Source organism: Anthonomus grandis, chromosome 4 (genome assembly GCF_022605725.1).
Source record: "Anthonomus grandis grandis chromosome 4, icAntGran1.3, whole genome shotgun sequence".
Taxonomy (NCBI): Eukaryota; Metazoa; Arthropoda; class Insecta; order Coleoptera; family Curculionidae; genus Anthonomus; species Anthonomus grandis.
The window spans coordinates 3,376,829-3,404,683 of record NC_065549.1 but is presented as its reverse complement, the minus strand read 5'-3'; the positions used below and the strand labels follow the sequence as shown (position 1 = coordinate 3,404,683).

Genomic DNA, 27,855 nt, shown 5'->3' with positions numbered 1-27,855 from the left:
TAAAAGTCAAAATAATATTAACCTTTAATTTTTCACTAAAGGAAATTTCTATTTAATTTATTTAGCAAAATATGTCCTTTATTAGAATATTCGAAGCATAAAATCCACACATGCGAAGTACTTCTATAAATTAGAGGTCCAATCTTACACCCACCTTTATATAATCCTAACCGAAAAAATTCAAAAAATTATTAGCTGCCAATTTTTCACCAAGTATATATAATTTATATTCACTTTAATTAGCAAAGTATGTCCTATATTGGAACATTCATAATACATAAATAGGATATTTGAAGCATAAGATCTGCACATGTGAAGCACTTTGATACATTAGAGGTTGGACCTTGGACATTCCCTCTTTTATATAATCCTAACCTAAAAAAGTCGAAACACTTTTAGCTGTCATTATTTCACTGTTTGTCTATACATTTTAATGAGTAAAATATGCAAAGTGAAATTGCCCCCTTTCACCATAAATCTATTATCAACAGTACTTGTGTGCCTAATTTCAGTCGGTTAAGTGAGTGGTGAAAAAATGGTGGTGGGTTGTAGCGGTCGCCACTTGCTAAAAACTGGCAAAACTCTGACATTTTCCCACAAATTGCCGCTGGGGCCTCCCTATAACGCTCTCGGGTGCAACGGCTACTCTAGTTTGTCCGCGAATACGCGTACTAGCAGTAAAATGTCTTTAGTTAGGTTTTATCGGAGACTGCATTATTCCAAAGAAACAAGTAGATCTGTTTTGACCAAATTGTCCCCACAAGAGGTAAGTGAGCTATTTTTAGGTGGATATTTTTAATTGAGGCATGTGTATTCTTGATGTTAAAAAAAAAAACACAAAACTTTCTTCAGGCAATAGTGCTAACTCTTCAGCCAAGGTTTTCTGAAACATATTTGCCAGGCAAATGTCTTACATTCTTCATGTAAACATGTTTATTTTTATGAAAGTTGTCTAGGTCATTGCCTCACGATAGAAAGGTCATCTATAATTAGAATGCAGTTAGAATGCACTTGACTAACCTGATGTAATTAAGAACATTTTAGAAAATTTATCGGGAATTCTTTCTAGATGTTTACTAGAGCATTAAGAATATGCTCACTGCATAAGATCAACTTGGAATAAAAACAAAATTACTTCAGCTAGTTTGACCAAAAACTGCTTTTATTCGCTTTATGGGATTTTCATTAATAAGTTGTAGTAGTAAACTGACTTTGACCTCAACTTTTATAATTAATAAACTTTTGTAAATATCTTGCTTTGACTCACATTAAAATGGTAAAAATGACAGAAAAATCCAACAAAACTATCTATGAGTGTATCCGAAACCTCTTTAACACTATTTGGATCACTTGAAAAACTATTTACTACAAGATAAATGGTACTATTTGCAATAATTGTCACCACATAGGCCACCAAAATTGGTATGTAAACATTTGGATGGACCACAGAAATGAAATTCCATTTAATGTTGAAAACAGCATTAACAGGTTAGAAATCAACATTGTTTGGATTAGAGTTAAAGTCATAAAAATTAGGATGTGTATTTCAGTGCTTTGTTATCCACTGCAGGTCCAACTGTTTCTTGTAAAAAGTCTGATATGCCATTAATTAGAGTAAAAATCTAAAAAAATTTAAGTAGGTAAGTAATAAAAGTCTTAAATACCTTACACACAAATATACAGATTGATAAGAGTAGTAAATTAATTTGCATGTTGCTCGATAAAGTGAAACATTGAAGAATGAAATTTTATCTGTTAACATAAAGGACCCTGTACAATAAGGCATTAAGCTATATGCAAATATTATCTTTATATTGAAAAGCTCAGGGTTCTAATAAATCATGTTGTAACAATAATATACTGTGAAGCCTAAAGTTATCTCACAAGAATTTTCTGTCAGCACTGAAAAGACAGGTGTTAAAATAAATGTTTATAATAGACTAGATAAGCAATAATTTACAATATTTACCTGACAATCTAAACCCAAATATAAAATGTTTCTTATCTTGACCATGAGGAACTAATTTGTCTTACACATTATATAAATGCCTCATTATACCCAATTTAACTATCAAATTAAAATGTTGCAGAAAATAATTATAACTGTCATGGTAAGCATTATAAAATACACATGTACCTGTAAATACCTTTAAACATTTCAGCTGTTAAGCATGCTTTTCAGTATCCACAACACCTCTCCTCTAGAACGAAAGCATAACCTCACAACAAGCATTGCTAACTTACAAAAAGTTCTACTGCAAAAGAACAATGAACTAATATTCAGATCTAGCAACACCAGTGCAACAGTTATAATAAGCGCAGTACAAACAATAGTGGATAATATTATAGCAAACATTGGTACCTCAGTTAGCTCATTAATTAGCAGTGTTACCCCTTTAGCAACGACACTGCAAACCGACCTAGTGAGCCCAGTGTTAAGTTTAATAAATACTTTAAGTTCTTTAACATTTATTCAGGCAGTGCCCAATGTGTATGCTGTACTTTTAGTCGCACAGATTGTATTAACGATTGGTAATGCCACATTGGGGAGTGCCGACAGTATAGGAACTGTTACTACTAGCCTTTTTGGGTCTATACAGTCTAGTGTAGATTCAATTTTCAGTTTGATACTTAGTTTTGTGTAAGACTGTTTATGTATTATAGTACGAATTATGTTCAATTGTATTTAATGTTTGGATGGTTAGTAAAAGTTTGTTTTAAAGTCTGAGGTTTCATTCCTGATAGCACAATTCAATACCTAAATACTCATTGCCTGGAATGTACTGCCTGTTTCATATATTTACCCTCAAATCTATCCTTGCCTCTCTATATTACAAATTACAACAAATAATATATTAAACTAATAAGACGTTTATTTCTGATATTAAACCACGAACATATTTTAAAATGCTATGAGACAAAAACTTCTTTAAAACTCTGTTGAACCTCCTTTAGAATCTCACCGCTATCCTCAGCCCTACTGACATAATTCAATACACCATCCACAGAGGCCAGGCAAGCTCTCACAATTAATAGCGCCACCAACAATACTGGATTTGTATTTATTAAGGGCGATCTGGACATTAGGTCACAGATCGCCAACAATGGGATAAAAATACTTTCCCTTATTAGGGTCACATTTAAGGTTCCATTGGCTGTTGAAACATCCCTTTTGTAGATATGACTTGCTATCTTTTGTATGTGCTGGTACTCTGGAAATGGTTTTAGTGGTACAGTTGATAGATCCCAGGATTTCTTTACTATATGAGCCAGTTCTTCTATGAAGTGCCAGATGGATTTTAGGGGCTTTTGTACCTCCAGTTTTAGAAGTTCTAAATGTTTCTCAACATGTGAGTTTAGGCTTGAAGTGTGTTGCACGAATAGAAGCTGCAATAAAGTAAAATAGTTTAGCTTAACTTAGGTCTATACTTCATAAATGTGAGAATAAGTCAAGGGGGTACCAAAATTTTTCATTTACGAAATTGTCTATAAACAATTGATGCAAGAATGCCTGGAATAGTTTTTGAATTATTAAGGATAGGAGTTCAATTTTTAAAACAAAAAGTGCTGTTAATTTTATGCTTAGCAAAACTGATGCAGCTTATTGAATTTTTCACCTTTTTTTTGGTTACATTAAATTTATCATTTATACCCTCTCGAAGAACTATACAAATTTTTGGAAGTTACTCAAAAGTCTCTGTACAAGATATTGTAAATTTCATTGTTAGGATTCAATTTGTAGTCTTGTTTTTATAGGTGCATATTCCATAAATCTGAGTATGACTAAGAAAGTTCTTGGACTACACAAATTCCTAATATATGAAATTATTCATCGAAATTTGCTTTCATTTTGAATGACAACTGCATAAAAATGCCTCGAATAGTTTTTGAATTTATCATGGACAGAAGTGAATTTTTTGTGTAATAAAGTGCTTCTAAGTATAGCTCAACCAAAACTGTTGTAGGTATTAAGTCTTTCATCTAAAAACGTCTTTTATATATGAAAATAATCCCTAGAAATGCCTTTACATGCTCCTGAAGAAATCATTGAAAAATCCCTAAAATCCTTAGACTTACCAAAAAACAAACAATAACCCATTTGCTGGAATTAGCCCACATAATCCGCACTTAAAATTGGATAACAACCGAGTCGTACCATTTACGTCAACTAAATTGCCTAATTTTCATTGTTTTCAGCAAATTTAACAGCCCAGAAACCACAATTCGCTCTTTTTTATAGTGTTCTTGAACTTGATTTCAACCTTGGTACGTATTAGTTAGGGTGGTTTGAAAATTAATTAATTGAAAGTATGTATAAGTATAGTATATTTATTTATTTAATATTACAGCATCAACAGCCAATTACAGATACTGAAATTACCTATAATTAATAAAGTCAAAATAATCAGAAGCACTAAGTAAACAATACAAAATCCTGCATCTGAGAAGCATACTAATCATTATTAAACTAACCTAAACTAACTAAATCTAACCTATCATTCATAATTCTAGTAAAACTTCCTAAGCTTATCAAATCTATGTCCAAGTCACTAGCATGAATATTAAAAGAATTGCACATTTTATATATTGGTGAGCTTTTAAAAATATTTGTCCTTGGAAAATCTAAATTGAAAGTCTTAGAAAGTCTAGTGTTCCCAGCACTTACAAAAAATGGAAGCATTGAAAGTATTTCTGGAGAGAGTTAATTTTATTTGTTAAGTTAAATTCCTGCAATAACAATAAATGGTTATAGTTCTGACTTTTTTGAAAAACATGTATTTTAGAAATTTACGTTGTACACGTTCTATAGTTTTAGTCCACACCTCATATTGTTATAACCATACTCCAATACTGGCAACACCAGACCGTCAAACAATTTTAGACAACATTCAACACTAAAACCCTTGGTAGACCTAACGATAAATCCCATTGTTCTATGTGCTTTATTTACAAACTCAACAATGTTGTTCGTAAAAGTCAAATTACAGTCCACAATAATACCCAAGTCTTTCTCATGCTTACGGCCTTGTACTGGTGTACCATTAATGCCATACTCATATTTAAACATATTTTTATTAAGAGTTAGAGACATAGAACAACACTTTGTAAATTTCTTTGTAAAAAATGACAATCCTCTAGTGTACTAATTTCCATATACATTTTAAAGTCATCAGCAAAACATAAGGTTCTTGAATTACCTATAGCATACAATATGGCATTTATGGCAATTAAAAACAAAAAGCATCCCAAATTGGATCCTTGGGGAACCCCAGAGGTACTAGTATAAATATTAGACTTTGCACCCCTGACTTCAACATATTGCTGCCTATCGGTTAAATAAGAAATGATTAATTTTATTAAAATGTTTGTTTAAAACATTACTTTTATAGAGGGATTTTACTATGTGAGTATGTTTCACTCTGTCAAAAGCCTTCTCCATATCAGTATAAATTACATCAAATTGCTTTTTCTTATTAAAGGCATTATGTACATACTGGCAAAATGTTATTAGGTTAGTCAATGTCGACTCTTTTGGTAAAAAAAAACATGTTGATTTTCCGATATGCGGGTCCGGTAAAGTTAAAGGGACGTCTATTTAGGAAATGGGAATTATAGGCACAAAAACCCATCCAACTAAAAAGTGTCCCAGACAAAAAATACTACTGGGGACATACTGAAGTCACTCGCATTTTTGTCTATAAGGTTGTTTTATTTTTTGTGTGTGTAAATTACAAAATACGTAATTATATGGGTACAAAGCGATAAAAAATCTTATAAATTTACAATTTTAGCCCCCAAAAAGTTCCAAAATTGCCCCAATATATATATTTTTTAATTATAGAAAAATCAAAAGCTAAAAAACCTTGTGCAAGCCGGCAATAATTACGTAATTAACGTATGTGAAAAAAACTTCATAATTTACAAAGTCTTGTATTTTTTCCAATCATCCTCACTTTTTTATCAATATTGTGACCATCAACATTCTATGTAAAAGTTTTCAAAAAAAAAATCGGTTTTTAGACGTCTCTTTAACTTTACCGAACCCCCGATATACTATATTTTACTTCATCATATAGTCTTTCAAACAATACAATTTCAAACACTTTAGATACAGAGTTTAGTATAGTAACTGGTCAATAATTTATAACTTCATTGACTTTACTTATACGCCAGGCTTTAGGATAGGCTAGTAAACAGAGGTTAAAAATATGCAAAAAAGGCTTTACTAAGAAATCAACACAGCCCTTAATAATGTATCCAGGAACACCATCAGGTCCAACAGATCTGTTTCCTTTCAATTTCTTAATGGCATTCCTAATCTATGTTTTCGTGACAGCTTTATAACAAGTAACAGTAAGTCATTTGGGCAGGTATATTGGCATCATTTTTTAAAGTACCTATAAAAGACCAGAAAAATTTGGGATCTGTATACATGCTTCTTTCAGCGTTAGTTTTATATTCTGCATATGCTTTTTTTATACTTAATTTAATTGTTTGCCTAATCTTTTTATATTTATCCCATCAATATCCAACTTTAGTTTTTTTAAACTATCCCAAACTTTCCCAACTTGTGTTGACACGGGTACACATCTGAAAAGATCTTATTGAGAATTTTATAGAAATTGCTTACCGAATTATTAATATTTGGACAATTACAAATGCTATTCCAATTTGTATTTTGGAATAGCATGTACATCCTTTCCAAATTTGCTTTTTTAAAATTAATTTTTTTGTTCTTAATTTGATCACATTCCTCCAACTGTTTATTAATATTTACCTCGACTGATAATGCGGGATGGAATTTATCCAGAGGCAACAGTGGGTCATCATCAAGTCTAACCAAGGAACCCTGTAAATGGGGGCTTATTATGACTAGGTCTAGCATAACATTGAAAACATTGCGTACATCATTAACCTGTAAAAAATTTGTAAACTCTAAAAAATTGTTAAAATCACATATTGGAACACTACGAACATTTAACATCAGGTCATGAAGCTTAAAATCACCTAAAATTAAATATGCACAGTCTAAAAGATTTATTTCAATGCAATTATAAAATTTGTGATAAAAATCTACAAAAAAAAATGTGATAAACTACACCCGGTACCCCACACAAAGTACACAACAACAACATACAGAAATTTTCTAAGGATAATTTTTACTCATAAATATATCACATTGCGTTGCCACAAATTTGTGTTTTTTTACCGGTAAGTATTTGATCTGTGTCCTTTCTCAATATTATTTTATTTATATTAAATTCTTGGTTATAGACGGAACTGTTTGGCCATGTCTCTGTTAATGCATTTATGTCACTTTCATGATTTAATAACTGCAATTTTAGAACTTCTAACTTTGTTTTAATATCTCTGCAATTTTGCTAGCAGACTTTTATGTATATGAATATCCACATAAGCCCTTTCGCCATAACAAGCAGAAGAAATTACAAAATAGAATTCGGTCCTTAATACGATTCCTCGAATTATTCTGTTTAAATCAACATTTTTTTTTATCTGCATAGTGCGAATAATACGAGCCAAAAATCACATGAACGTCAAACGATTTTTCGGAAAACTGGCACAATCCTAATCCCTCACCATTGTCGCTGTCTCATTCGCAAACAAGAATACGATTTGATCCTTTGGTAAACACACATTTTCATATAAGGGTATTTCAAAATACGACTTGGTTCAATGTCATTTCTCACACCGTTCAACATGCTACAAAAAATAATAATTATCACCTTGGTAAGTAAACTATTACACCAAATTAAACGATTTTACTATCGGGTGGTTTTTTAGGCCCTCACGGGTGTTACGGTGACCGCCACTCCTCACCTCACTAAAGAACTAGAACAGCCCAATCCGGAGGCCGATCAGCAACTCGCACAAACCCAAAGCCTCACAGAGAACTTATTAGAGCTACTCGTCCAAGACCCCCAAGCAATAATTAACAATTTGGCCGTACTAATAAGCAACAACTCTAATCCGGGTATAGAAGACGTCTTGGAAGCGATTAACGGAGGCGTAGGTGCTCAAGTATTCATTGTAGATGATGACCTGGTGCAACTGAACCCAGACGCTTTCGAGAATGCCGCTCTAAAAAGTGTTCGGAAACTCTCGAAAGTCTTGTACCCCAAAAGTTTGGTGGAACAAATCATATTTACTAGCATGGCCCAGCAGAGGGTTAAATCGGCCTTTAAAGTCGCACGTCCCATCATAATCGAGCAGAAGATTCCCGTGCAAGTGTTCGAATTGGCTCTTAGGAACTCAGAGGCACCTTCAGAGGCCCAAAGGGCTTTGGTGCAGCAACGCGATATCTTAACTGACCTGATGTCGACCGTGCAAGATTCAGTGTGTAACACTTTAGTTGCCACTCTTTATAACACAGTGAATTCCACTTTAACTGACGCCCTAACCTTTTTGCAAGGCATTACCATATCTACTAGTGACAGCAACGTTTTGACCACATTACTATCTACCGTTGTCGAGGCAGTTCTTACTTTGGTCGAGGATCTTGTTAGCTCAGTAGATAGTTTGGCTCAAAGTTTGTTGAGCCCCATATGCTCGAGCCTCACAAGCGACACGTCATCGAATTCCACTTCGAGGAAACGACGTGAGGTCGAAGTAACCGCATTGGATGGTCCGTTAAATCGTAGTTTGGCCACCAGGGGAATCCTCGATTCTCTTTGGTCACTGATATGGTCTCTATTGTCGCCAGTTTTAAACGCGCTCAGCACGTCAATTGTGCAGAGTTTCGTTGAGCTAATTCAGACTTACGCGGATACTTTGATTGATAGTTTGGCGCAAATCGTTTATGATTTTATTGATAGCGTATTTTAAGCATTGTATAAGAAGATTAATAAATTATATATATATCTGATGAGTTTTAAGTATTGTGTAATTTATAATGAATTTATCTGTAGAATAATAAAGGAATTATTTGAATGCAGGCACCTTAGGAGAATAGGACTGGAAGTGGTCAAATGTCGAGTGGTTTTGTGATGGAATAAAAAACCTGATTTTTTAAATAAATTGTCTCGGAATGTATTGAATTTTAAAATTAAAGGAATCTATTGTCACTCTCATGAGCACTGCATCTACACTCTACTGAGAAAAAGGTTTTTATAAATAAAGCATTTTGCAATTGCAGTTTTAGCCTTATTTAGGTCCACCCTTTACAAAACTGACTGAATCTAAGAAAGTTCTTTGACCACAAAGATTCTTTACGTATCAAATTGTTTATTAAGAGTGCATTAGCTTTAGGTGAGAACCGCATAAAAATGCCTGAATTAGTTTTCGAACTCTTATGGAGAGAAGACAAGTTATTAAATTAAATAGATTACTAAATTAGTGATATATAAATTAGTCGAATTCTCATTTATATATCTCTGTCTCAGTCGGAAAATTAGAAGAGTATGGGAATAAAGTGATATTTTTTGGGTATAATTTGACAAGTTAAAGGAGAAAAACACTATTTCCAGGCAATCCAAACACCTTGGCAAATTTGCCATCTAAAAATAGGTTATATACATGAAATCCTCTGAACTAACTAAGAAAGCTCCTTGACTACAAAAATTGTCCATTAAGAGTTTATTTATTTATCAACGGATAACACCATTTATACATAAAAATCCATTCACAATGCCATCAATAATCCGTAATTGAATCCGGTTGTTGTAATCATAATTGATGAAAAGGGCACTTTAAATAGATTGGAATTTCTAGTATGCTGACGTTTATGCATGAAGAACAATAATCTGACTGTAATGTCGTCTAGATTCTAGCGTTTGAAGGCCAAAAATTTTACATCCTTCAAGATAATTTAATGTGAAACCTTCATAGAAATGAAGCGTTTTAATATTCCAGTTCTAGCCTCATATAGGTCCTAACTAACTTTAGGCGGAAACCTCATAAAAATGCCTCAAATAGTTTTTGAGCTATCATGGATAGAAGGCGACTTATTAAAGTTGATACCTAAAGATTAGCTATATACATGAAAACCATCCTCAGAAGTCCCTCAATACTCTCCGTGTTAAATATCCTAAATAAACAATTTTAAAATTGCAAAGGTCCATGCTTCACAAAATTGACTCTAACTCGGAACCTTTTTTGACTACAAACATTCTTCATATATAAAATTGTTCCTTAGGAGTTGCACTAATTGTAGGTGACTGCCTCATAAAAATTTCTAACCTATACTGTAACTTTTAATAACCTAAAGATTTTTCTCTTTTTAGGTAGACAGTATCCTGAGGGCCAACGAGTACACCCACGAGTTCAAAGGGGGATCGGTGAAATCCTACGACTCGAATCAACTTCCGTCCAATAACCCGATCGAAGATACACGCTCAGAAGCTTCATGTCTCCTTACCACAGGTACTTCATCTAACATCATATCGATTCTATATATTCCAAAAAAAATAGATATATATGTATACAGGGTGTTGCACCGCCAGGCGGGACATAGGAATATCCATGTTGGTCCTAAAATACCTAATATTGGCTTCCTTAATTATTTTAGAGAAAAATTTATTAGAATAACTTAAAGAGCACCAAAATCTGCAAGCAACAAAATAACTTTAATTATTTTTGGTTTGTCCGTGTAGGAGTAAGTGTAACAGCCAAAAATCTTTACGAAAATTGGTGTTTTTTGATTGCCTCGTATTCACAGGTAAAATGTATTACCTTGACTGGTGATCTACATCAAATAATTTGTTATAATAAGTTCACTGCATTATGATTCTACATTAAAAACTCAGCTATGAACTGAACTACTGTAGACGAAGTACTAATGGTTAAATGGTTTTACCAAGGTAATAGTTACCGAGAAACGTGTTTGCAGCTTTTTTTCCAAATAGGCCGATACCAGAAAAATCAATAGATAATAGAACTGTTACAAAATTTGAGCAAAAGGGGACTGTAGTAAACAATTGCAAATGTGAAGCAATCATCAAAGTCAAGAAAACGAAGAAAATGATAGAGACTTGCAGGTATCTTTACATAATATTAGGGAATTGAAACGATGATATACAAAAAGGTGGAAAAATCGAATTCTCAATTATATATTCCTATCTCAGTCTAAGATTTCGAAGAGTATGGGAATAAAGTGATGTTTTTAGGGTATAATTTGACAAATTAAAGGAGAAAAACACTATTTGCAGGAAATCCAATCCATCCAACCAACATTCTTCCTCAATGAGGCCATATTTTATGTCATCAAAAATTTAACTATTTGCTACAACAAATTAAAGTAACTAATAACATAAATTGTTTTAAAAAAACAAACTTAAATTGTTTTTGGTCCTAAAGCTTATTATTCAAGAAATGATTTTTTTAATTAAGACAAGTAAAATTATGTTATGTGTGTGCCTTTTTTTTTAACCTTTTCATGGACATTTTGTGATAATATAATTTTTTCCTTGACAATGGTTTAACAACTAAAACGCGTGCGATTTTTGAAATAAAGATTGTGAAGTAAACAGGACATTGCATTATGGTACAGGGTCTTTCCCCATATATTGACCCCCCTCCTACAGGGATAATGCGATTTACTTCAAATTTTTGAATCCGATGTCAAAATTTTTTTGTTTCGTTTAGAAACGTCAAATTTTGACAGCTGATCAGTTTTTTCTTATGGAACACCCTGTATATGACTTCATAGTTAAAAATAGCCGAATTTTCTGATTTCAAATATATATAGTTTAACTATGTTTTATTAAACCGTTTCGGAAATATCGGGCTCCAAACTTTAAAAAAATAATATATTAAAGATCTTGGTAAGCGCTGCATTGTTATTTTTAGGCGTTTTTTTTAGCATACGTTAAAATACAAATATGCGTAGCCAATGAGAGCGCTTCGGCATCCGCGAGGGCGTGGTATGCGAACCGCCAAATTCAAAATAGGAAATTTTCAATGTATGTAGAGTTTTTCTATTCATATTTATATTTAATTAGGTTTTTATGATGCGTATATATTTTAGATGAAGAAAAGTGCAATATGCATTAAAACATTTAATAAGAAGATATTTTAGCTATTATTAGTAAATGGATTATTGATTTTTTTTAATATTTACAGCGTGTGATCAATTATTATTTTAAAAATATTTTATAAATACTTGCCAAATTTGGTTTTTATAGCAAATTATCTCTTTTAATGACGAAATTTGTTAATCATTTGGTATAGCGGTACGTGTAAGCGCAATGTATGAATTATTTAATTATTATTGTTAGTTAAATATTAAAAATGGGGTGATACGAAATTGAATTGGTGTGTAGAGCTGATAAATTAATTGGTTAATAGGTGGATGAGTGGATAAATAAAAAAGTTAGAAAATAAAAATAAATGGCAATTAAATTTTTTAACAATATATGGTGAACATTTTAAAGTTCGCATTTTTACATACCTCTGTGTCATAATTCTAATATGCACCTTAGTAATATAATAATTGTCAATAGTTATTTGAAAGTATATTATTTTAATTATTTTAAATTGTCCACTACCACTATACATTATACTTTAGTGGTTGATAATTGATATAAAGTATATATATATATATATATATGGTTGGAAAAGCTGGATAAAGTGTAAATATGACTAAAAAGTCAAAGTATAAGAACAGAAAACAAAAAAAAAACGTAGAAATTATATTTTAACTTTGTTTATTTCAAATAATAAAAAATCTATAAATTTATTTGTTATTTAAATATAATAATTTATGGTATTTTTAATATCAACAACCTCAAAATTAAATGCAAAGAGGCTAAATGTATTAATCTGGTATATAGTATGTAGTATGTAGACTCGCACTTCTTTAGCTTATTTGTCATCTCGGCTCGTCATGTATATACAGCCCAAACCATTCAAACTTCCATACAATAGTAACATGGAAAAAAATTACTGCTCTGTATACATTTTAATTCATAAATATATACTCATAGAGGATCTTCCTCCTCGTTCGATGCCAATTTCAAGTTAATCCAATTAGCTTTTCTGCACCCTAAAAAATATTAAAAACATAGCAAACAAAATGTAATAGAAGAAAATGATTAGTTGAATATTAACATACAAAATAAGCTAACATTTTAGTCTTAAAATAAAAGATATAAAAATAGTTATAAAGAAACCAACACCTATGACATCTTATAATTTGTTTTTACAATTTGAAACCTGCACCAAAACCTTACAAAAAATATACTTATTTATATTATATTGATTATAACACAAAATACCATATAAAATACCACATCCTATTTTTGTTAACTTCACAGCTATAATACAAACATAAAAAAATAACTAGAATTCAAATATTACCTAGCCATTAAATACACACAGAAATCTAGCTTATTTTTTATTTGGATAGTACATTTGTGTTTCAATTTTTCTTTTCTTTTCAATGCCCTGAGAATTTTCTTCCTCCACTTCTTTATTTTTAAATTTGTTGATTACAGCCATAAATCTGGCAAATGCATTTTTATCTAAACTTCTACCATAGCTACAAATCTCTTGCAATGCAATCTTAAAATAAGTATAAACGATGTAATAAAAATGTAACTTATATTTTACTCAAACTACTTCTCGATTTTCTTCAAAGTCCATTGCAGAACTATTGACTTTCATTTTTGAACTCTCCTGAATAAAATGGTTTACATCCTCCTGATAATTGATTTGGCTAGTTGTGGGTTGATCAACAAACAAAACATTATCCTCTTACTCTTCACTCACAGTTGGGGAACCTACAACAAACTCGCTCCTCTGCTCAAAAATGGCTACAGCATGTATATGTTTACAAAGTACTGTTTAGACAGAATTTTCTGGACACTCACATCTGTATTTAACATATTTTACAGATGTTACAGTATCCATGCGACATTGCTCATCACATAGTTCATTACAAGACACAACATAGAACTTACCACTTACCAAAACACTTTGTACTTTAAATTTTCCAAATTCCAAAAATTCTACCTTACCATTCATTTTTTCGGCTTTGTTATGGGCTTCTATTACAATTTTATGCTGATAGCTATTTGAGTTTGGTCTTGTTGACATGTTCCTTAAATGCGAATGCTTCCCCCAGACTTCTCACTTTGCACGCGCTATTAAATCCTAAAAGTAAACACAACAAAACATATTTATGTATGTTTGATAATGATAACTAAGACTTTGTATAACCTGATATCACTCCTGTTGCAATTGTAAAATATGTGTTCTTCCCCATTCTTAAACTTGTTTCGGGTCTGACAAGCATAATCTACTTCCCTATTATCTCGTGCCCTCCAAGATGTGAATTCTTCAAAATTCCTAAAATTTAAAATTGATTGTTTGACAGTTATATGGTGAATATCAAGCAAATGTTTGTTTAAACAGTTAAAATATGAAAATGTCTGGATATCATTAGTACACATTGGACATATAATGTGTTTTATTTGTTCCTTCACAACAAATTCAGGGTAAAACTTTTTCCAATGCCTGTTTCTGGTAGATGTGCTTGAAAATTCCTTATTACAAACTTCACAGATTGCATTTTGCTGACTGCAAAATAAATAATTATTCAAATTAGAACTAAAAAAATTATATGTATCTTACCTTAGTGATGCCATATTTGTCTAACAGACAGCAACAAATAAGTGCAAATATTGGTTTAAGTGGAAGGAAATTATGCACTAAGAAACACTGGCAAGTTTATTGAAAGGTAATGAAACTCAAACACTAAATTGTTTGTTTTTGAGCCCAAAACCAGCACAGATATGGATTGTATAGATAATGGAGTAAACACTCAACACTATATACTATGAATTTTCACTCAAATAGTCGCAAAGTTGATATAATTGTTGATAATTAAATCAATTATTAGGAAGCAAGCAAAACAAATAAAATCTGCAATATAGGTTAAGTTAAACCATAGAGTAATTAAAAGTAAAATTAAAATTTAATATTTATTTCTCTATGAGTTAAACAAAACCAATGCCTTGATTTTCAATTTCCGTAGCTAATTGGCAACGAAATTTGACGTACGAACTTTCACGAAAGGATCATCAGTGCTGCTCCACTCTCAATTTCTCTGATTGGCTGGGCATATTTGTATTTTAACGAATGCTGTTTTTTTTAAGATAAATGAATTGAGTAGAAACAATAAAAACAGATTTATTATTACTAAGGTGATATTAAGCATCTTTTTGTTGACAAGGATACATTATTTTAACAATTGTTAAACTTTAATTTAGACGTAATTATAACTATAACTGCTCTATATGACCACCACCATTATCAATACAGTTTATATAATCCTGCTCAATTTTGTGTATTGTATTCCTTATAAATTGTCTATGATTTTGATTGATATCATCTATCGCGGTAATAATATTTCTGCGGAGCTCCTCGACATTTTCAGTTCTCTGTTCGTAAACTTTATTTTGAAGGTAACCTCACAGAAATGAATCAAGAGGTGTCAGGTCTGGACTGTTTGGTGGCCAACGAATTGGCCCAGTTCGTCCAATCCACAGGTTATATCTTTCATTTAAAAATTTCAAAACAGGTAACACATTATCACGGGGCACCATCTTGATGCCAAACTATTTGATCGTATTGCCTTATGAGTAGATCTTCAAGTTTAGCTTCAATTTGAAAAGTAAGCATCTCTAGGTATCTCTCTCCCGTCAAGTTGCCGTTATAAAAAATAGGTCCTATGACCTGGTCATATAAAATTCGACACCATACATGTAGAGATTGCCACCCTTGAAACTTAATTTCCCTTGTTATTCGGTGGTTTCGGCGAACATTTTTTCGATTGTAAATGCCCGCGGTTGTAAAGGTGCACTCAACATTTTTTTTTAAAAGTTATTATCTTCTTCTTTTAGCACTAGCATCTCTTGACAAAATTCCACCCGTTTATTTCTTTGCTCTACACTTAAAAGTTTGAACAGGTAATATTCGATAAGCAAAATATTTATACTTTTTTAAAGTTGAATAAATTTTTTTGGCCGATTGATCAAAGTAAATTCTGGCATCTTCTATGGAATGATTTGGGTGTTCTAAAAAGAAATTCAACATTTTTGATGGGCAATTTGAGGGAGACAAAGGCCCGAACATGATAGCGTAGATCTAAATGTATTCAAAAATTAGTAAAAACTTACCTACCTTCGAAATATAGCAAAATATGTAATTCTTCTTCTGGATCGACAAGAACTGTCCGACGTTTTCTTCCTAGAGTTTTCCTGATGCAAAATGCTCGTTCTATATTTTTAAACGTATTTTTTGCCGGATTGGCACCTAAAGGAAAGGTTCGACGATATTCCTCTCTGGCTGCATTTGCGTTATTATTATTTTTATAAAATATACGGACGATGTTACATTTTTCTTCATCACTGTACGGCATTTTTTAACATTTAAGGGTCAACAAATAAGAAATGACAATGTCATCTGAATGATTTGTTTTTTAATAAATGTTAAACAATAACAATGCAGCGCCTACCAAGATCTTCAATATATTATTTTTTTAAAGTGTGGAGCCCGATATTTCCGAAACGGTTTAATAAAACATAGTTAAACTATATATATTTGAAATCAAAAAATTCGGCTCTTTTTAACTATGAAGTCATATACAGGGTGTTCCATAAGAAAAAACTGATTATCTGTCAAAATTTGACGTTTCTAAACGAAAAAAAAATGTTGACATCGGATTCAAAAATTTTAAGTATAACCCCAAAAGTTTTGTATTAATTTTTTTTTTTAACTTTTCGCATTATCCCTGTAGGAGGGGGGTCAATATATGGGGAAAGACCCTGTACTTCATCTTAAAGAAATTTATGGTAATCTAAGAAAAGTAATGTTTGTAAAGTGTCTTCAATGTAATTTTACTTTAAATGACTATAACTGCAACAAATACCGTTTTCCTATATCATTTTTGCTGATCTTTTGGAAATTAAACATTTTTGTATATTGCACAGGTTTCCTAGTAGGAGTATTCGACGGGCACGGAGGCGGCGCCTGCGCCCAAGTAATAGCCAAACGACTATTCAACTACATAACCGCTTGTCTCCTGCCACACGAAAATCTCCTACAGTACGTCCTAAACGTAAACCAACCGAAACCTCCAGACTTATTAGAATCGTACAACGACAACGTGCAATTCGTCGAGGACGTCAGGGACATTTACCGCGAGAGTTTCGTCCAGTTCGTGAAACAACTCTCCGAGGTAATTCAATAATGCTGATATTACGGCTCGCGGTAGTTGTTTAGCCACCAACAGATGGCGCGATGGTCGCGATATTCTCATTTGTAAGTTTTAGGAGGGCCGTCGCGGGAGCAACGTTGAAATACGTGCCGCGATCGAGAGGGCGTTCCTACGACTGGACGAGGATCTGAGCAAAGAGGCGTTACCCAAGGACGGGAAGATTAACGTGAAAACGTTGTCGGTGGCGATGAGCGGAGCTGTGAGCTGTGTCGCGCACATCGACGGACCCCATTTGCATGTGGCTAATGTTGGGGACTGTTGTGCGGTCTTAGGTAAGTGTTAATGCCGGGTTTCCACCAAGCGGACAAGACAAAAGCAAAATACAAGCTCGGTCTGTTTGTTCCGGAACATTTTTGATGTTTTCAGAGCTTTTTAGTCCGCGAATAGAGTTTTTTCGAACACAAACAGTGTCCCGGCGGCATATTATTGCATTTACATAATATGTGATGCCAATGCAATAAATAACTACTTTATAAATATTTTTAATAAGTCTAACAACTGTTAAAATAGAATTAATTACTACTCTTGTTACAGTTTTTTTTTTGTGAGCATAACACTTTAACTTAATGTATTCAAATTTGAAATATTTTAATATAATTTAATAAAGCTTCTTTCATTGATCAAAGTCTTAGATTAGTGGTTATAAAAGTAGGAAGCAAACAGGGTTTGGGCTTATAAGAAAGGGTAATCTCCATAGAAAAATCAACCATAGGTTTCAATAATTGTAAAATTTTGATCAGTTTAGAAAGTAACCATATTTATTGCAAATGTATTTAAATGGTAAATATATGTATAAATATATCATTTTTTTTAAATTTTATTTATTTATTTATTTTACGGGATCAACCCCATTACAACAGTAAATTAAATACAAAATCAATTGAACCTAACCATACTTAACAGTAAAATACTAACTATTAAGCAGTAATAAAGCCTACTTATAAATGTAAAATACCGAAAATAGTTTTATAACTTAAATCAATATAACAGAATTCGAAAAATACTAAAAACATACCCTACTAAAGTATAATATTCAGTATTGCACTAAAAAAAAAAAAAATTAAACAATTTCTCTTATTTGACTCTTAAATCTAGATAAGGAAATGCCCAAAATTTCAACCTCCCTAGTATTGACAATTCTGAGAGTTCTTTCAATAGGAGCATGTAATGCATAATTGGCGCTATGAAATGGTAATGAAAAGACACGATACTGCCTTAAATTCCTAGATGGAATATTAAATTGTATTGTCATCAGAAGTTCTGGTCAAATTATCTGACCATTCAATAATTAAATTTATACAAAAAAATTAAATCTGCATATATCCGTCTCAATGTCTCAATGTCTTCATATCAAGCATTTCTAAAACAATATCATAAACATGATCATCCGGAATTCTTATTCGAAGTTTATAGAGACAAAACCTAATAAATTTGTTCTGAACTCTTTCCAAGGACAAGCAATTATTCATGTAAAAGGGCGACCATATCACTGAGCCATATTCCAGCAATGAAACAACCAATGACATGTATAACCTCTTACAGGTCTCTATAGAAAATTCTTTACAGTTCCTTAGTACAAAACCCAGATTCTTAGAAGATTTGAGAACAATATTGTTTATGTGTGCATTAAAGTTTAAATGAACATCAAACGAGATACCAAGATCTTTAACTATGCTGCAATATTGAAGTGTACTTCCTTGAATGTTATATGAAGTGACAATCTTTTTAGTACGCTTGAGAAAACTTATATAATTGCATTTGCTTACATTCAAAAACAAATTGTTGTTAACACACTACTCATTCAATCTATCCAAATCACTTTGCAACAAAATCTGATCAAGTATTGATAAAATCTCTCTAAAAAACTTCAAATCATCAGCAAATAAAAGGAAGTCACTGTTCTCAAAACAGGCATCAATATCATTCACAAAAATATTAAAGAGCAAAGGTGAACAGTGCCCACCTTGTGGAACACCTGAAGTGACATTAATATAGCTTGATCTTGCATTACCTATTCGTGCCTGCTGGGTCCTCCCTGACAGGGAATTTACAAACCAATTCACCATAAGATTAGAAAATCCAAAAATATCCAATTTTTTTGCCAAAATACTATGGTCAACTCTGTCGAACGCCTTGGAGAAGTCGGTGTAGATTACATCCATCTGACATCCCCTCTCCAAGGCATTCAACAGATTCTGCTGAAACACTAACAAATTAGTTACAGCAGACTTTCCAGAAATAAATCCATGTTGTTCGTTAAGTAACAACTCTTTACAATAAAAATATAATTGATCATAGATAAGACTGTCCAGGAGCTTCGGAATGGCTGATTGTATACAAACACTTCTGTAATTCTCGATTTTGCTATTGTCGCCAGATTTAAAAATTGGCATTAACGAAACTATGTTTCCACAAGGTTGGAAAAATTGCAGAATCTAAAGATCTTTTAAAAATTATAAAAAGAGGGTATGAAATAGTACATACACACTTTATTAGAAAATAATTCGGAATGCCATCGGGTCCTGAACTAACTTTGGGTGGCAACTTGGTAATTTTATCAAAAATCAACCCAACGGAAAGGGTGGGATTAGGAATGGTCATATTTAACTTTGCTTGCTGATTGATAAAAGCACCATTATTGTTTATATTATTAATAGGACTAGAGAGTGTTGAAAAAAACTGGGCAAAAACTTATATATCCTTATATCAGAACAGAATATAAACATTAATAGATAGGATATTTTTTTTTATTACAGTAATTACTTATTAAGAATAAAATTCATATTAAAGCATAATCTTGACTAGGTTGATATTGTTGGTACCTTGATCTTGCATTGTGAGGTTGTACAGGTGTCTGATTTCTTTCGGATGCCTTGGTCAATGTCGATCTGAAAATTAGAATGAGACTTCCGTATATCTGCAATGATTGGTTGAGCAAAATTTGTTGCTCTTTCTTTTAACATAATTTTATTGTAGGAAAAGTTAGTGAATCTTCATTTCCGATGCTGAACTGTCTGTAAAGTCATTTAGTCTGTTCAGATGTGATCGTTCACCTTCTTCTAGCAGCAAAAGTCGCGGAGGAGGAATTTTGATATATATCAAGGATGTTATTGATTCAAGGAAGCTTACGTTGGTGTATGATTCAGTCGAACAATTATATATATTATTTAGAATTGGTAGTATTAGCTTTATAATTGGGGGAGTTTATATTCCCCCAAATTCTGCAATTAACTTATATGAAAGTCACTGCCATACTGTTGACATTCTCAGGCAAGAATATTCAAGCTGTGATTTTTATATTTTTGGTGATTTTAATGTACCTGATTCAAGTTGGGGGAATGACGACAATGGTGTGGTGGTGACTTGTCCTTTAAACTCGGCGGGTCTAGTTTTAGGTCAGCATTATGCTTGTTTGAGTTTTTATCAGAATATTACAATTCCAAATGATAGGCTTGTTTATTTAGATCTAATTTTTTCAAGCAAGCAAACTTTTGCTGTAATGGAAGCAGTTGATTGTCTTTTTGAGGGGTCATTAAATCGCAAAGGGTATAATTTTGAAATTGATTTTAGTTGTGAAACTCAGTCGAATTTAAACTATGTAGAGTTTTATTATGATTTTAAAATGGGTGATTATATTGGTATTAATAATTACTTATGTGGAGTTAATTGGGACTTGGTTTTAAGCTCAGCAGACATTAATATAGCAGTCTCACATTTTTATCATATACTGGATATGGCTATAGCACTTTTTGTTTCCTAAGTTTCCTAGTTGGTTTTCAGCTGAATTAAGATATTTAGTTAGGCAAAAGAAAATTGCACACAAATGCTACAGGGTCAGTCATAATGTGGCAGATTATATTACTTTTTCAAACATTAGGGCTAGATGTAAAACTTTGACTGATATTTGTTATGATAATTATATTTCAAACTTAGACCAACTACTCTACACTAACCCTAAAAGTTTTTGGTATAACATAAACAATAAAAGATCAATTAATAAACCTCCTAATTTAATGTATTATAATGGTAATGAGTTTGTTGGCTGTGACCAGATAGCTGAAGGTTTTGCCCAGTTTTTTTCAACAGTCTATAGTCCTATTAATAATATAAACAATAATGGTGCTTTTATCAATCAGCAAGCAAAGTTAAATATGACCATTCCTAATCCCACCCTTTCCGTTGGGTTGATTTTTGATAAAATTACCAAGGATAAAATTATTCAGGACCCGATGGAATTCCGAATTATTTTCTAATAAAGTGTGTATGCACTATTTCATACCCTCTTTTTATAATTTTTAAAAGATCTTTAGATTCTGCAATTTTTCCAACCTTGTGGAAACATAGTTTTGTAATGCCAATTTTTAAATCTGGCGACAATAGCAAAATCGAGAATTACAGAAGTGTTTGTATACAATCAGCCATTCCGAAGCTCCTGGACAGTCTTATCTATGATCAATTATATTTTTATTGTAAAGAGTTGTTACTTAGCGAACAACATGGATTTATTTCTGGAAAGTCTACTGTAACTAATTTGTTAGTGTTTCAGCAGAATCTGTTGAATGCCTTGGAGAGGGGATGTCAGATGGATGTAATCTACACCGACTTCTCCAAGGCGTTCGACAGAGTTGACCATAGTATTTTAGCAAAAAAATTGGATATTTTTAGATTTTCTAATCTTATGGTGAATTGGTTTGTAAATTCCCTGTCAGGGAGGACCCAGCAGGCACGAATAGGTAATGCAAGATCAAGCTATATTAATGTCACTTCAGGTGTTCCACAAGGTGGGCACTGTTCACCTTTGCTCTTTAATATTTTTGTGAATGATATTGATGCCTGTTTTGAGAACAGTGACTTCCTTTTATTTGCTGATGATTTGAAGTTTTTTAGAGAGATTTTATCAATACTTGATCAGATTTTGTTGAAAAGTGATTTGGATAGATTGAATGAGTGGTGTGTTAACAACAATTTGTTTTTGAATGTAAGCAAATGCAATTATATAAGTTTTCTCAAGCGTACTAAAAAGGTTGTCACTTCATATAACATTCAAGGAAGTACACTTCAATGTTGCAGCATAGTTAAAGATCGTTTAGGTATCTCGTTTGATGTTCATTTAAACTTTAATGCACACATAAACAATATTGTTCTCAAATCCTCTAAGAATCTGGGTTTTGTACTAAGGAACTGTAAAGAATTTTCTATAGAGACCTGTAAGAGGTTATACATGTCATTGGTTGTTTCATTGCTGGAATATGGCTCAGTGATATGGTCGCCCTTTTACATGAATAATTGTTTGTCCTTGGAAAGAGTTCAGAACAAATTTATTAGGTTTTGTCTCTATAAACTTCGAATAAGAATTCCGGATGATCATGTTTATGATATTGTTTTAGAAATGCTTGATATGAAGACATTGAGACAAAGACGGATATATGCAGATTAATTTTTTTGTATAAATTATTGAATGGTCAGATAATTTGTCCAGAACTTCTGATGACAATACAATTTAATATTCCATCTAGGAATTTAAGGCAGTATCGTGTCTTTTCATTACCATTTCATAGCGTCAATTATGCATTACATGCTCCTATTGAAAGAACTCTAAGAATTGTCAATACTAGGGAGGTTGAAATTTTGGGCATTTCCTTATCTAGATTTAAGAGTCAAATAAGAGAAATTGTTTAATTTTTTTTTTTTTTTACAATACTGAATATTATACTTTAGTAGGGTATGTTTTTAGTATTTTTAGAATTCTGTTATATTGATTTAAGTTATAAAACTATTTTCGGTATTTTACATTTATAAGTAGGCTTTATTACTGCTTAATAGTTAGTATTTTACTGTTAAGTATGGTTAGGTTCAATTGATTTTGTATTTAATTTACTGTTGTAATGGGGTTGATCCCGTAATAAAATAAATAAAAAAAATAAAATTGTAAACAGAGTAACTGTCAAACCCAAATATTGATTTTCTTCTCAAGACCTCTTTAAGTTTTATTGTGGCTGCTATATACTTACAGTACTACTTATTTCATGCAGGAATTGTCTATATTTTCAGTAAGATTCCAAGGTTGACAGATTTGGGTTAATGGGTCATCTTTCAGCTGAGAGTTGAAGACTTCAGCTGGTTTCGCTTTGAAAGTGATGTTAAAATCCCCGTTTTCAGGTTCACTGTCAGACACAAACTCCTGGGTGGCCAAGAAACTAACCGAAGAACACAACACGTACAACCAAGCGGAAGTAGAGCGAATTTTCAGTAACCATCCGGAATCCGAGAAACAAACGGTCATTAAAATGGACCGATTATTGGGCCAATTGGCCCCGTTGCGGGCAATGGGCGACTTTAGGTTCAAATGGAGCAAAGTGAGTAAACCGTAAAATGTGTATGTGGTCAATATTGACATATTTTATAGGAAATTATGCAGGAATTGGTGGCGAAACATTTTGGGGAGCAAATGGTGCCTCCTCACTACTACACGCCGCCTTACTTGACCGCTCGACCGGACGTCACTTATCACCGGTTAACACCTCGAGATAAGTTTCTTGTTATTGCTACGGATGGACTATGGGATTGTCTGACGCCGTTACAAGTAAGTCAAAGTTAAAATGGGCTTTATTAGATAAAAAAATATAAATTTCTTGTTGATCTTTTAACTGTAATAAAACACGAATTATTTGTTGGGGCATAGAAGGACCCAAAATTATCAGAGCTGTGGTCAGAGCCGGATTAGAAATTTAATATGTACCTGTACAAACGATAGAGACAAAACAAGCGTAAATAAGTATATGTCAGTACTAAATTCTTTTGGGTTTCAACAATTTATTGGGATTCCGACTAGGGTAACTAACGAGACAGAAACTTGCATTGATCACTTTTTTATAAAAAGTAGGGGTGGTTCTTTAATTAAGTCATTTGTCTTGAACACACACACAACAGACCACTTCCCTATCATGTTACAAATTGAATCCCAAATTATTCAAAGTCAAAGAAAAAAGAAAAATACATTCCACATTATAGACTATGACAAGTTTCTTAATTTAATCAAAAACGTGAACTGGACGGACACCATAGAAATAGCAGATGTTGACATGGCAACCCAAAACTTTACAAACAAATTTATAAACCTTTTTAATTCATGTAGGATAGAAAGACACTCTAAACATAACGTAAGAAAGATAAAAGAATGGATGTCACAGGAACTAATTATTGCAATCCGTAAAAAAGACAAACTAAGGAAGAAATTGATTAAAAATTATAGTACACAGCTTAATGAGGAGTACAAACAATTTAGAAACTATGTGAATGATTTAATTAAAAAAACTAAGTATGAGTATTATAAAAGCCAAATTACAGAAAATAGTAAAAATATAAAAAAAGTTTATCAAATTATCAGGGACGCCACAAACACAAAAACAGATAGGAAGATTGAAGCCAGCATAATGGACGAAAGTAACAAGAAATTTTCAACAAATAAAGAAATGGCCAATTATTGCAATAAATATTTTATTAATGTTGGAAATAAAATGAAAGATAAGCTTTCGCCTCCGGAGAAAAATATATGTATAAACGATATCGTAGAACCAGCAAAGACCTCATTATTTTTAACACCTGTACATAACAATGAAATAATTAAACACATTGCAACACTAAAGACAAACGCTGCCCCAGGAATAGATCTCATTCCAACACGTGCCATAAAACTAACTAACAAATACATAGCTGAACCTTTAAGTCATATTATAAACCTTATCTTTACAAGCGGCACTATACCGAAGTACTTTAAACAATCGATTGTCACGCCAATACATAAAAAAGGCCCCACATCCAAAATTGAGAATTATCGACCAATTAGTTTATTAAACAACTTTTCTAAAATTCTAGAGAAATGCATTAATGATCGCTTAAAATCATTTCTAAACTCGCTTGGTGTATTATCAGATAATCAATTTGGATTCTCAGAGGGTATCAGCACGGCACATGCAGTCTATAAACTCATATCTGAAGTTACTAATAACCTTAACAACGGTAAAAAATTTATTGCTGTTTTTATAGATCTTGCTATAAGGCCGATACTGTACCACACAACTTCCTTATAAATACTTTAGAACACTATGGGGTTAGAGGTTTGGCAAAACAGGTACTTCGGAGTTACTTTGAGAACAGAGAACAATTTCTTAAACTAAATGATACTCTTAGTGATCCTGAAATAATTAACATAGGTGTACCCCAAGGTACAATTTTGGGACCAATTCTCTTTGTGGCCTATATAAACGAATTGCTGAAATTAAAAATACCAGGACATATACTAAGTTTCGCCGATGACATGACCTTAATTTTCAAGGGCAACACATGGGAAGAAGCGAAAAAGACTTTGTGTGTGGGTTTTGGACAGGTCAGGGATTGGTTATGTATCCAAAAACTCACGATAAACATGGAGAAGACAAATTATATAGCTTTTTCTATATGTAATAAAAATAGACCACCATTTAACTATACAACTGTCAATCATAAAACTAACGAAGTAATCACTGAAACTTATAAAACTAAATATCTTGGCATTATCATTGACCAACACTTAAAATGGAATCAACATATTGGTTATCTCTGTGATAAAGTCAGAACTTTAATACATAAATTTTATGTTCTTCGGGAAATAATGGGCAATAAATTATGTTTGCTTGTTTATAAATCATTAGCTGAGTCTCTCCTCTCGTATTGCATAATTGCATGGGGCGGTACTTATAAAACTATTCTTCAACCTTTATAAGTAGTACAAAACTACATTCTTAGGGTCATTCATGGGAAAAATAAGCTCTGCTCTACCGAGTTACTTTATAATAAAAATATTATTGATATAAGTCATCTGTATGTACAAAACGTATGCTCTTTTGTACATAAAACTGATATAGCAAAGAGACAAATCACGCATTCCCAATGTACCAGAAGTAATATGTACAACAATTTGAATTTACCACAAAATCATAAGCAAATAAACCTTAGATTATTTAGGACCAAAATTTTATAACTTACTTCCTCCTGATATTAAAAATATAAAAAACCATAAAATATTCAATAGAGAAATAAAAAAACTACATATATATTCATTTTAATAAATTTAGACCAATGATTAATTGAATTGATACAACATTACTTTGGCATGACACTGACACCAAGAGGTCAAAGAATATTGTTGATGAAGATTTAATTCTTGTAAAGTCATGGTGTGAATCTAATAGATTAACTTTTAATATTTCTAAAACTAATATTTTAACTTTTAAATGTAACTTTGGAACTGTCACTTTGCAAAATGAAACAATAAGTCCTTTAGAAACATGCAAATTTTTGCGTCTGACGATTGATAAGCAATTAAAATCTCCTCTTTAATAGGGAAGTTATCATCCAACTGTTATGCTATTAGAGTAATAACACATTCTCTGGGACTTATTGAGTCTCATCTGAGATATGGTATTGTGTTTTGGGGTGTGTGCTCTCAATATTTGTTCAGCTCTCTATTTATTTTGCAAAAAAGAGTCATACGCTACATGTGTGTGGCTCCCTTTCGTAGCCCCTGTATGCCATTATTTTAATTGAGCGTATGCGAGAGTACTTTCTAAATTGATATTTACTGAAATAGTGCCATAATTCCCAACAAAATAAGTAACTACATAGTTGCCTGGTATGGTTACCATGTAATGAGTCTGATGGGATGATCTATAGGGATTAAAAACGCGCTATGCCCTTAAGAAATTTGATTATTTTTTTTTAAATTCTAGGCCGTAAGACTGATAGGCGAACACATGAAAGGCAAAGTGACCCTCCATCCGTTAAAACTGCCGCGAAAAAACATGAGACTGAGCGACATCAACGACATGCTGCTGCAGCGCAAGGAAGGTTTAAAAATTAAACCGAAGGACGGGAATGCGGCGACGCATATGATCCGGAACGCGTTGGGCGGCACCGAATACGGAATCGATCACAGTAAGATCTCGCAATTGCTTACGTTACCGGACGATGTCGTGCGGGTATTTAGGGACGATATTACCGTAACCGTAGTGTATTTCGATACCGAATTTTTAAGACATTGCCCCGCGTAGCGCCGAGGGGAGAAGCCAAGTTAGTTAGGGTTATATAAATTCGATATTTAAGGAGGATGTTTTGTTGTTGTTCTTGTTGTTGTTTTTGGGACGAATGTACAATTTTCAGGGCATTTTTAGCAATGTGTATATACGTAACGTGTAAAGAGTTGGATGTATTGTTATTGTGCGTAATTACAAGCCTATATTATGTCCAGTGGATATTTTAGAAAGAAATGCTATATTTGATTAGAACGTTGAACGGCTAGAATTCGCATTGCCGTGGAACTATGGGCAGGTTGTTTGCTTGCAACATCTCTGATGCAATGATGCCAAATATCTATGTAGAAATGGCAGAAAAAACACTTTTCAAATTTGTCACTGATTTTGACAAAGTTAAAATAATACTACTGTTCCTCTTTTATAAAATGTGAAAAAGTTTTTTTAATAAATTATGATAAGATACTCTATAAAGAAGTCATCAAGTCAATATTCAAAGTTAAATGAATGTTAACAACGTATATTAGAGAAAAGGGCAACAACATAGTTATA

The 27,855-nt window shown here is 32.4% G+C and overlaps 3 protein-coding genes and 1 long non-coding RNA gene across 6 annotated transcripts in view; 3 read left to right on the top strand and 1 right to left on the bottom strand.

Annotated features, from left to right (window-relative positions):
• Positions 1-122: 122 nt before the first annotated feature.
• On the top strand, positions 123-27,540 carry LOC126734929 (pyruvate dehydrogenase [acetyl-transferring]-phosphatase 1, mitochondrial-like). The gene is made up of 7 exons (XM_050438766.1): positions 123-766; positions 10,242-10,380; positions 16,950-17,197; positions 17,292-17,508; positions 23,396-23,592; positions 23,643-23,819; positions 27,004-27,540. Exons 1-7 carry the CDS (start codon positions 536-538, stop codon positions 27,322-27,324), a joined length of 1,530 nt encoding a protein of 509 aa, XP_050294723.1. The 5' UTR covers positions 123-535; the 3' UTR covers positions 27,325-27,540.
• Positions 1,527-2,722, top strand: LOC126734932 (uncharacterized). Its single transcript, XR_007660213.1, has 2 exons — positions 1,527-2,111; positions 2,163-2,722. It is a non-coding gene; the product is annotated as an uncharacterized LOC126734932 (long non-coding RNA).
• LOC126734931 (uncharacterized) overlaps positions 2,854-27,855 on the bottom strand; it is a 31,399-nt gene continuing 6,397 nt past the window's right edge. The window contains exons 1-3 of one of the 3 annotated variants that reach the window (XM_050438768.1): positions 6,977-7,000; positions 6,779-6,916; positions 2,854-3,387 (exon numbers count right to left, since the gene is read on the bottom strand). In XM_050438768.1, coding sequence (XP_050294725.1) covers positions 2,911-3,387; positions 6,779-6,916; positions 6,977-6,985 — 624 coding nt within the window. In that variant the 5' untranslated portion in view covers positions 6,986-7,000 and the 3' untranslated portion in view covers positions 2,854-2,910. Of the gene's footprint in view, positions 3,388-6,778; positions 6,917-6,976; positions 7,001-27,855 lie in introns of those variants that run through there. The other 2 variants (XR_007660211.1, XR_007660212.1) reach the window with 2 other exon arrangements.
• Positions 7,586-8,884, top strand: LOC126734930 (uncharacterized). The gene is made up of 2 exons (XM_050438767.1): positions 7,586-7,749; positions 7,804-8,884. The coding sequence occupies exons 1-2, from the start codon at positions 7,696-7,698 to the stop codon at positions 8,842-8,844; spliced, it is 1,095 nt and encodes a 364-aa protein (XP_050294724.1). The 5' UTR covers positions 7,586-7,695; the 3' UTR covers positions 8,845-8,884.

What these genes read in the sequence shown, in the direction of transcription:
- LOC126734929 (XM_050438766.1), top strand. Translation starts at nt 536, where the DNA reads ATGGTGGTGGGTTGTAGCGGTCGCCACTTGCTAAAAACTGGCAAAACT. An exon ending in TCGTGAAACAACTCTCCGAG is followed by an intron (nt 17,198 to 17,291) that starts GTAATTCAATAA and finishes TGTAAGTTTTAG; the next exon opens with GAGGGCCGTCGCGGGAGCAA. An exon ending in GGACTGTTGTGCGGTCTTAG is followed by an intron (nt 17,509 to 23,395) that starts GTAAGTGTTAAT and finishes CCCCGTTTTCAG; the next exon opens with GTTCACTGTCAGACACAAAC.
- LOC126734930 (XM_050438767.1), top strand. Translation starts at nt 7,696, where the DNA reads ATGTCATTTCTCACACCGTTCAACATGCTACAAAAAATAATAATTATC. An exon ending in AAATAATAATTATCACCTTG is followed by an intron (nt 7,750 to 7,803) that starts GTAAGTAAACTA and finishes GTGGTTTTTTAG; the next exon opens with GCCCTCACGGGTGTTACGGT.